General features: G+C 42.2%; 1 protein-coding gene across 1 annotated transcript in view; it reads right to left on the reverse strand.

The window, feature by feature from the left end:
• The window catches only part of LOC121548418 (RNA-binding Raly-like protein), a 68,225-nt gene extending 58,125 nt beyond the window's left edge, over positions 1–10,100 (reverse strand). The window contains exon 1 of the mRNA XM_041859848.2: positions 9,810–10,100. Within this exon, the coding sequence (XP_041715782.2) occupies positions 9,810–9,849 (40 nt within the window). The 5' untranslated portion in view covers positions 9,850–10,100. The remainder of the gene's footprint in view (positions 1–9,809) is intronic.
• Between the last annotated feature and the right edge of the window lie 1,116 nt (positions 10,101–11,216).

The raw sequence follows: 11,216 nt of genomic DNA on the forward strand, positions 1-11,216 counted from the left end.
GGAGCTGGAGCCAGTGGCTAGATGTGCCAAATTTATAGAGACATACCCCAAGAGACTTGCAGCTGTAATTGCTGCAAAAGGTGGCTCTACAAAGTATAGACTTTGGGGGGGTGAATAGTTATGCACGATCAAGTTTTCAGTTTTTTTAGTCTTATTTCTTGTTTGTTTCACAATAAAAAATATTTTGCATCTTCAAAGTGGTAGGCATGTTGTGTAAATCAAATGATACAAACCCCCAAATAATCCATTTTTATTCCAGGTTGTAAGGCAACAAAATAGGAAAAATGCCAAGGGGGGTGAATACTTTTGCAAGCCACTGTATGCCTAGTGCAAGTGATCAATTCTGTTCAAGATTCTGTGCAGATTATTATAGCAATTGTGAAGATCTTTTCAGACCTGCGACCTGCAAGCTTTCTATGATTACATAAGAAGATATTTATAGTTACAGTAGGCTAACCTCAAAATGTGGCCATGGGTGTGTTACTCATTTTAAGGTTGAATAAATACTGTTACATTAGTTTGTAAGATAGCCTTAACTTTAGGCTATTTACTGTATTACAAAAGTATTATTGAATTGTGTATTGGTTGACAATGCAACCAAATATCAACATTTAAATGATATCTAATGCTTGGATAGTTTCTTCTGAGCCACTGGCTTAATCCTATTCTTTAACTTTTATTTTGCGTTTAGTTGGAGATGTGAATCCAACATAGGCCTATCATTTGTTAACTTATTGACAAGTTAATAGGCTACTTACTGTATTTCAAACGTGTCATTGAATTGTGTTTGGTTATCAACGCAAACAAATAAAAATTTGAAGGAGATTTGTCTTTTGTGCCACTGACTTAATCTGGTTTTAATTCCAGTTTGTCTACTAATTAATCATTGATATGTTGGATTCACGTTTCCATCTCAACCAAGAATCAAAGTTAAAGAATATGACTAAATTGATTTAAAGTGCATTTAAAGTTTATTTTGATTTAATTTAGTCCTATTCTTTAACTTTTGGGTTGAGATGGGGATGTGAATCTAACATATAAATTATACATTTGTAGACAAACTGGAATTAAAGCCAGACTAAGTCAGTGCCACAGATGGAACTATCCAAGCAGAAGATCTCCTTCAAATGTTGATATTTGGTTGTACTGACAACCAAACACAATTCAATATCCAGTTTGTCTACAAATTAATAATTGATATGTTGGATTCATGTCTCCATCTCATCCAAACATCTAAGTTAAAGAATAAGGCAAATCTAATCAAACTTTAAATGCACTTTAAATAAAGTTTGATTTGATTTAGTCCCATTCTTTAACTTAGATTTTTGGTTGTGATGGAGACATGAATCCAACATATCAATTATTAATTTGTAGACAAACAGTGAATATATTTAGCTATTAAGAGATCTCTCAATAATCATTCTCACGATAGCACATTGGTAGTAGTCAGTGACAAATATAAAAGATGGGCTTGGTTAAAACCCTGGATGGGAGAACAAATGAATAGTTGTAGATCAACTCTCTAGTAGGAGGTGCTGCCCAGCCTTGAGTTTTTTTTTCTGATAGTGGTTATAACGTTGAAGATCTAATGTTGTTTCAAAGGTTCAACATATTTTATACAAGGTTTGTCTATGTTGAAAATTGGTTACAATGATGGCATAATGCTGTGGTTGAAATTTCACCCTCAAAACTACAGTTGATGGTGTTTTTTTAAATCCAATGTATTTTCCACGTAGATTCCACGTCAAAATATGTTGACAAAATACATTGAAACAACGTTGATTCAACCAGTTTGTGCTCAATGGGTCCTAAGTTCATGTGCTTAGTATACTAAGTATACTTAGTATACTAAGCACATGAGAGAAGAGCATCTGGATCTAGTTCTATTCCAGATCTCTCTCTATCTTTTTCACTCTCTGAGGACTCTTCCTCCCTCTCTCATCCTCTCCCTCCGTCTTTCTCTAGATTTCTCGGTTCTTTTTGTAAATGATTTTCTTTCTCTGTTCTTTAAAAGCTCTATAACCCTTAAAGGTCCAATGCATCTGTTTTTTATCTCAATATCAAATAATTTCTGGGTAACAATTAAGTACCTTACTAGCTAGACTTCCATAAAATTGGCGACAGATTTTAATGCGGATATAAAAAATATATATCCAGTTGAAGTCGGAAGTTTACATACACCTTAGCCAAATACATTTAAACTCAGTTTTTCACAATTCCTGACATTTAATCCTGGTAAAAATTCCCTGTCTTAGGTCAGTTAGGATCACCACTTTATTTTAAGAATGTGAAATGTCAGAATAATAGAGAATAATTTATTTCAGCTTTTATTTCTTTTATCACATTCCCGGTGGGTCAGAAGTTTACATACACTCAATTAGTATTTGGTAGCATTGCCTTTAAATTGTTTAACGTTTCGGGTAGCCTTCCACAAGCTTCCCACAACAAGTTGGGTGAATTTTGGCCCATTCCTCCTGACAGAGCTGGTGTAACTGAGTCAGGTTTGTAGGCCTCCTTGCTCGCACACGCTTTTTCAGTTCTGCCCACACATTTCCTATAGGATTGAGGTCAAGGCTTTGTGATGGCCACTCCAATACCTTGACTTTGTTGTCCTTAAGCCATTTTGCCACAACTTTGGAAGTATGCTTGGGGTCAGTGTCCATTTGGAAGACCCATTTGCAACCAAGCTTTAACTTCCTGACTGATGTCTTGAGATGTTGCTTCAATATATCCACATAATTTTCCTTCCTCATGATGCCATCTATTTTGTGAAGTGCACCAGTCCCTCCTGCAGCAAAGCACCCCCGTGCTAAACGGTTGGGATGGTGTTCTTCGGCTTGCAAGCTACCCCCCTTTTCCTCCAAACATAACAATGGTCATTATGGCCAAACAGTTCTATTTTTGTTTCATCAGACCAGAGGACATTTCTCCAAAAAGTACAATCTTCATCCCCATGTGCAGTTGCAAACCTTAGTCTGGCTTCTTTATGGCAGTTTTGGAGCAGTGGCTTCTTCCTTGCTGAGCGGCCTTTCAGGTTATATCGATATAGGACTCATTTTACTGTGGATATACAGTGGGGAGAACAAGTATTTGATACACTGCCGATTTTGCAGGTTTTCCTACTTACAAAGCATGTAGAGGTCTGTAATTTTTATCATAGGTACACTTCAACTGTGAGAGACGGAATCTAAAACAAAAAAAAATCCAGAAAGTCACATTGTATGATTTTTAAGTAATTAATTTGCATTTTATTGCATGACATAAGTATTTGATACATCAGAAAAGCAGAACTTAATATTTGGTACAGAAACTTTTGTTTGCAATTACTCCTGTAGGTCTTGACCAGGTTTGCACACACTGCAGCAGGGATTTTGGCCCACTCCTCCATACAGACCTTCTCCAGATCCTTCAGGTTTCGGGGCTGTCGCTGGGCAATACGGACTTTCAGCTCCCTCCAAAGATTTTCTATTGGGTTCAGGTCTGGAGACTGGCTAGGCCACTCCAGGACCTTGAGGTGCTTTTTACAGAGCCACTCCTTAGTTGCCCTGGCTGTGTGTTTCGGGTCGTTGTCATGCTGGAAAACCCAGCCACGACCCATCTTCAATGCTCTTACTGAGGGAAGGAAGTTGTTGGCCAAGATCTCGCGATACATGGCCCCATCCATCCTCCCCTCAATACGGTGCAGTCGTCCTGTCCTCTTTGCAGAAAAGCATCCCCAAAGAATGATGTTTCCACCTCCATGCTTCACGGTTGGGATGGTGTTCTTGGGGTTGTACTCATCCTTCTTCTTCCTCCAAACACGGCGAGTGGAGTTTAGACCAAAAAGCTCTATTTTTGTCTCATCAGACCACATGACCTTCTCCCATTCCTCCTCTGGATCATCAATATTGTCATTGGCAAACTTCAGACGGGCCTGGACATGCGCTGGCTTGAGCAGGGGGACCTTGCGTGCGCTGCAGGATTTTAATCCATGACGGCGTAGTGTGTTACTAATGGTTTTCTTTGAGACTGTGGTCCCAGCTCTCTTCAGGTCATTGACCAGGTCCTGCCGTGTAGTTCTGGGCTGATCCCTCACCTTCCTCATGATCATTGATGCCCCACGAGGTGAGATCTTGCATGGAGCCCCAGACCGAGGGTGATTGACCGTCATCTTGAACTTCTTCCATTTTCTAATAATTGCGCCAACAGTTGTTGCCTTCTCACCAAGCTGCTTGCCTATTGTCCTGTAGCCCATCCCAGCCCTGTGCAGGTCTACAATTTTATCCCTGATGTCCTTACACATCTCTCTGGTCTTGGCCATTGTGGAGAGGTTTGAGTCTGTTTGATTGAGTGTGTGGACAGGTGTATTTTATACAGGTAACAAGTTCAAACAGGTGCAGTTAATACAGGTAATGAGTGGAGAACAGGAGGGCTTCTTAAAGAAAAACGAACAGGTCTGTGAGAGCCGGAATTCTTACTGGTTGGTAGGTGATCAAATACTTATGTCAGCAATAAAATGAAAATTAATTACTTAAAAATCATACAATGTGATTTTCTGTTTTTTTGTTTTAGATTCCGTCTCTCATAGTTGAAGTGTACCTATGATAAACATTACAGACGTCTACATGCTTTGTAAGTAGGAAAACCTGCAAAATCGGCAGTGTATCAAATACTTGTTCTCCCCACTGTAGATACCTTTGTACCGGTTTCCTCCAGCATCTTCACAAGGTCCTTTGCTGTTGTTCTGGGATTGATTTGCACTTTTTGCACCAAAGTACGTTAATCTCTAGGAGACAGAACGCGTCTCCTTCCTGAGCGGAATGATGGCTGCGTGGTCCCATGGTGTTTATACTTGCGTACTATTGTTTGTACAGATGAACGTGGTACCTTCAGGCGTTTGTAAATTGCTCCCAAGGATGAACCAGACTTGTGGAGGTCTACAATTTATTTTCTTAGGTCTTGGCTGATTTCTTTTGATTTACCCATGATGTCAACCAAAAGGGGAAACTGAATTTGAAGGTAGGCCTTGAAATACATCCACAGGTACACCTCCAATTGACTCAAATTATGTAAATTAGCCTATCAGAAGCTTCTAAAGCCATGACATCATTTTCTGGAATTTTCCAAGCTGTTTAAAGGCACAGTCAACTTAGTGTATGTAAACTTCTGATCCACTGGAATTGTGATACAGTGAATTATAAGTGAAATAATCTGTCTGTAAACAATTGTTTGAAAAATTACTTGTGTCATGCACAAAGTAGATGTCCTAACCGACTTGCCAAAACTATCGTTTGTTAACAAGAAATTTGTGGAGTGGTTGAAAAACTAGTTTTAATGACTCCAACCTAAGTGTATGTAAACTTCCGACTTCAACTGTATGTCCATTTTCCCACCAGAGGTGTGGTTCAATCAAACTGACTTTTTAGCGGATAAAATGCTGCATGTGATGACAGTCCACATAAAAGCACTTTTGCGCTTAAGGCCTAGATTCAATCAGATCAAGTGTTAACCTGCGATAGCAGAAGACCACATAGCGATGTTTTGGCAGTGTCGGCTGTCAAATCAGTAAGCAGCTGCTCTTGCGATCATTGTCACTAAGCCACACCCTCCCCACTCGAATAAGAAGTTCAGAACGAGAAAGCGTCGGATATATATAAATAATTACGCTTAACAGAGTAGGTAAGTAAGCATTTCACTGTAAGGTCTACACCTGTTGTATTCGGCGCATGTGACGAATAACATTTGATTTGATTTGATCCTAATCGAGGTGTAGATTGCATCTCACATTCCAGTGTGCAACTTGTAAACAAGGCTGCATGGGATTTCTGTTAATGCAACTCCGTGACGCCAATGGTAATGTCCGCTTTAGGTACAGTGGGGGAAAAAAGTATTTAGTCAGCCACCAATTGTGCAAGTTCTCCCACTTAAAAAGATGAGAGAGGCCTGTAATTTTCATCATAGGTACACGTCAACTATGACAGACAAAATGAGGGAAAAAATCCAGAAAATCACATTGTATTGAATTTATTTGCAAATTATGGTGAAAAATAAGTATTTGGTCAATAACAAAAGTTTCTCAATACTTTGTTATATACCCTTTGTTGGCAATGACACAGGTCAAACGTTTTCTGTAAGTCTTCACAAGGTTTTCACACACTGTTGCTGGTATTTTGGCCCATTCCTCCATGCAGATCTCCTCTAGAGCAGTGATGTTTTGGGGCTGTCGCTGGACAACACGGACTTTCAACTCCCTCCAAAGATTTTCTATGGGGTTGAGATCTGGAGACTGGCTAGGCCACTCCAGGACCTTGAAATGCTTCTTACGAAGCCACTCCTTCGTTGCCCGGGCGGTGTGTTTGGGATCATTGTCATGCTGAAAGACCCAGCCACGTTTCATCTTCAATGCCCTTGCTGATGGAAGGAAGTTTTCACTCAAAATCTCACGATACATGGCCCCATTCATTCTTTCCTTTACACGGATCAGTCGTCCTGGTCCCTTTGCAGAAAAACAGCCCCAAAGCATGATGTTTCCACCCCCATGCTTCACAGTAGGTATGGTGTTCTTTGGATGCAACTCAGCATTCTTTGTCCTCCAAACACGACGAGTTGAGTTTTTACCAAAAAGTTATATTTTGGTTTCATCTGACCATATGACATTCTCCCAATCCTCTTCTGGATCATCCAAATGCACTCTAGCAAACTTCAGACGGGCCTGGACATGTACTGGCTTAAGCAGGGGGACACGTCTGGCACTGCAGGATTTGAGTCCCTGGCGGCGTAGTGTGTTACTGATGGTAGGCTTTGTTACTTTGGTCCCAGCTCTCTGCAGGTCATTCACTAGGTCCCCCGTGTGGTTCTGGGATTTTTGCTCACCGTTCTTGTGATCATTTTGACCCCACGGGGTGAGATCTTGCGTGGAGCCCCAGATCGAGGGAGATTATCAGTGGTCTTGTATGTCTTCCATTTCCTAATAATTGCTCCCACAGTTGATTTCTTCAAACCAAGCTGCTTACCTATTGCAGATTCAGTCTTCCCAGCCTGGTGCAGGTCTACAATTTTGTTTTTGGTGTCCTTTGACAGCTCTTTGGTCTTGGCCATAGTGGAGTTTGGAGTGTGACTGTTTGAGGTTGTGGACAGGTGTCTTTTATACTGATAACAAGTTCAAACAGGTGCCATTACTACAGGTAACGAGTGGAGGACAGAGGAGCCTCTTAAAGAAGAAGTTACAGGTCTGTGAGAGCCAGAAATCTTGCTTGTTTGTAGGTGACCAAATACTTATTTTCCACCATAATTTGCAAATAAATTCATTAAAAATCCTACAATGTGATTTTCTGGATTTTTTTTCCTCAATTTGTCTGTCATAGTTGACGTGTACCTATGATGAAAATTACAGGCCTCTCTCATCTTTTTAAGTGGGAGAACTTGCACAATTGGTGGCTGACTAAATACTTTTTTCCCCACTGTATAATGCAGGGAGCCACTTGTGGTTTTGACAGCTGTAATGCAGTTCCACCTAAGACACCGTCAAAACAACTGCTATGTGGATGTTGGCTAAAGCGGATCTGATTGAATCGAGCCCTCAGTTTTCATGTACTGAATAAAAAACTAAAGTTTAATGTGTTTCCATTGCATTTTTAACACTACATATGGTTTTGTCACAAAAACTGTTGCGATAAATAGCATACTTGCCCAATCTGGTTTTGGCGCATGCTCTATAGACAAAAGTTAGCTGATAAAGTTGACAGGGTAGGTTATATGATGATATGGAAAAAAGCAAGATCCTTTTTTATTTTCAGAATTGGCAGCCAAGCACCGGTCATCATGATAACAGCATCATTTAAATAATAGCCTACCCTCAATATTTATTGGATATTTGCATGAAGCTCATCACTGCACTTAACCACATAAGTTATTACGTTATTTATTTGTCCATGTCGTGATGGTAGTAGGCTACAACATCATCACGTGACTCCAAGTTTACTGAGACATTATGGTTTTTCTGTCAATATTTGCGCATTAAAAGTGTTTCCACCGCAATTGTTGCATAATCTTTTTAACAGACATAATAAATATCCCACGTTGTCTAGCGTATTTAGTTTTGTCGACATTGGGAAGTTTTACCATAAGGCCTGTCGTGACTTTTTTTATGCATCAGGTCATTTATCTGCATGAAATGGTTAGATGGAAACTTGGTTGCTGTGATTGTTTTCAATTAAAATGGTCAAAAATAAAAAAGCTTCATAGCAAAGGGCAATTTCTCAAGCAAGAATTTTGCTAGGACTGTCTAGGAGTGGTCTGAGTGGGGAAGGGAAAACTGGCAATTAGCTGTTATTGGCAGAGAGGTTTGGAACTCTCTTTCTTATTGGTCTATTAAGTCATTTACCGCATTGTGATGTCACCACAATTTCTTAGTATCATTCCAACCTCATAGTGTGGAAATATATATACAACACATTTTTGACCGCAGTGGGCCTTTAATAATGTCGTCGGCCCCCTTGCCCTTTCTCTCTTTTTCTGGACTGTCCGATATTCTAGTTGCAGACAGGCATACAGACAGACAGGCATACAGACAGGCATACCAGTATCTAATAACTGCTCTATCAAAGCTGAAAAATGTGTTGGCTCACACATCAGAAACAGTGGTATCCCCCAGGTCCCAGAATCATACACACACACACACACACACACACACACACACACACACACACACACACACACACACACACACACACACACACACACACACACACACACACACACACACACACAGGGTTAGACATGCAATAGAAATACCATCTTTCCCTGTGCACCGATCTAATCCCACTCTCCACAGTTATTGACAACCCCAGTGAAGGCACAGCTGGGTAGAAGGTTCAGCTCTAGCCCTAGGTCCTGAAGACTCTCTCTCTCTCCTGTCATTTCTGCTCCAGTGAGAGAGAGCTGACCCTGTGCCCTTATTCTTCCTCCTGAGCTGCTCTGGTCTCGGCTGAAGCACATAATCGATTCACACAGTCTAGCACTGCAGGAGAGCCTGTCAAACACACAGCCTGACACCTCAAAACCAACACCACTCCGTTGGCCAACACACTATCACAGTTACGGACATCTGTCATAACGCAATCTCATGCACCCATGCTCACACATACTGTAGCATGTATGTAGACACGCATTAGTGATCTCTTTCTTCCTCTCTGTCTGACTCTCTCTCTCTCTGGCTATCTCTCTCTTGCAAGCACACACACCCACGTGCACACGCGCACACACACACACAAATGAATGACAGACACATAACACGCTCTCATCACACCCACGTCCTCTCAAACACACCTCTCCAGTCCTTGGTTAAGCACAGCTGTGTTCGGAGAGTAAACAGCCGAGTTCCTGTCACCTCAACTCAGGATCCTTTCACTACCTCACTCACTCCTTCTCTCTCTCCTTCTCTCATTCTGTCTCTCCTTCCATTAGACAGGGTTATCCCTGGCCAGGCGTAAGGGTGGGCATGAGGAAATACCAGAGGGAGAGAGAAAGGGGGGATAGAGTAAGGAGAGGGGAAATAGGGACTGAGGGATTCAGGGAATAGAGAAGCAGTGGGAGAGAAACCAAGAGAAATTAGGGAGGAAGGAGAAAAAGAGATGGGAAAGAAAGGGGAGTGAAAAGCAGAAAAAGGGGGGTGAAGAAAGGGATAGACGGGGAGAGACAAAAACAGGGAGGGAGGTAGAAGGTAGAAGGGAGGTAGAAGCAGAGAGAGAGTGAGTAGGAGATGTATACATACACACTGAAACATAGAGACACAGATACACATAGTGGTATCTATAGCCTGGCATACTCACATCGTGGGCTGCGGTGGTGCTCACTTTTAAACAGGGTCATATCAGGGACGCCAAACAAAGAGGGCGGCTGTGGCTTGCAGAATGGAGACAGACAGATGGCTGGATGCTTTCCCTGCTTCTGTCTCTCGCAATCACTCTCTTTTCCTCTCTCCTTATGTCCTCTTTATCTCTCTTCCTGTTTTCGCTCTCTCTCTCTGCAGGCAGGCTGTGGACTGACGACTGTGTTCCTACTGAATCAATGACAGAGCAGTTAGAGCAACACCAACAGTATGTACCATCAGTCCTTCTGCAGCGGGGGTGGACAGATGAAGCACTGGGTTAGCCCATTAGCTCCCAGCAGGCAGGGGGGGTTAGTGTAAGTGTGCAGCTGGTTTTCTCACAGCAACGGGAGCCTGGCTGGGGCTCAGGGCTTATAGAGTCTGCCCAGGCAAAGAGAGAGCTGCCAAGAAGTGTGTGTGTGTGTGTGTGTGTGTGTGTGTGTGTGTGTGTGTGTGTGTGTGTGTGTGTGTGTGTGCGTGCGTGTATGCGTGTGTGTGTGTAGGGTGTGGTGAGGAGAGGGTAACTCTATCCACAGCCGGGGGCTGAGGGAGTGAAGGGGGACAGGGGAGGGCAGGGGTCTAAGAGAGGAGCAAGAATCTGAGGACACAGTGGAGCCACACACAGAGATGAAGAGAGGAGCTCACCACTGACCTCATATCACACAGGGATCAAATCAAATCAAATCAAATTTTATTGGCCACATGCGCCGAATACAACAGGTGTAGACATTACCGTGAAATGCTTACTTACAGCCCTTAACCAACAATGCATGTATTTCTTAATAAAAAAGTAAAATAAAACAACAACAACAAAAAAGTGCTGAGAATAAAAGAGCAGACGTAAAATAAAATAACAGTAGGGATGTACTGGGCCGTACGCACTACCCTCTGTAGTGCTTTGCGGTCGGAGGCCGAGCAGTTGCCATACCAGGCGGTGATGCAACCAGTCAGGATGCTCTCGATGGTGCAGCTGAATAACTTTTTGAGGATCTGAGGACCCATGCCAAATCTTTTCAGTCTCCTGAGGGGGAATAGGCTTTGTCGTGCCCTCTTCACGACTGTCTTGGTGTGTTTGGACCATGATAGTTTGTTGGTGATGTGGACACCAAGGAACTTGAAGTTCTCAACCTGTTCCACTACAGCCCTGTCGATGAGAATGGGGGCGTGCTCAGTCCTCATTTTTTTCCTGTAGTCCACAATCATCTCCTTTGTCTTGGTCATGTTGAGGGAGAGGTTGTTATCCTGGCATCACACGGTCAGGTCTCTGACCTCCTCCCTATAGGCAGTCTCATCATTGTCGGTGATCAGGCTTACAACTGTTGTGTCGTCGGCAAACTTAATGATGGTGTTGGAGTCGTGCCTGGCCATG

This window comes from Coregonus clupeaformis, unplaced genomic scaffold (genome assembly GCF_020615455.1).
Source record: "Coregonus clupeaformis isolate EN_2021a unplaced genomic scaffold, ASM2061545v1 scaf0385, whole genome shotgun sequence".
NCBI classification, from domain to species: domain Eukaryota; kingdom Metazoa; phylum Chordata; class Actinopteri; order Salmoniformes; family Salmonidae; genus Coregonus; species Coregonus clupeaformis.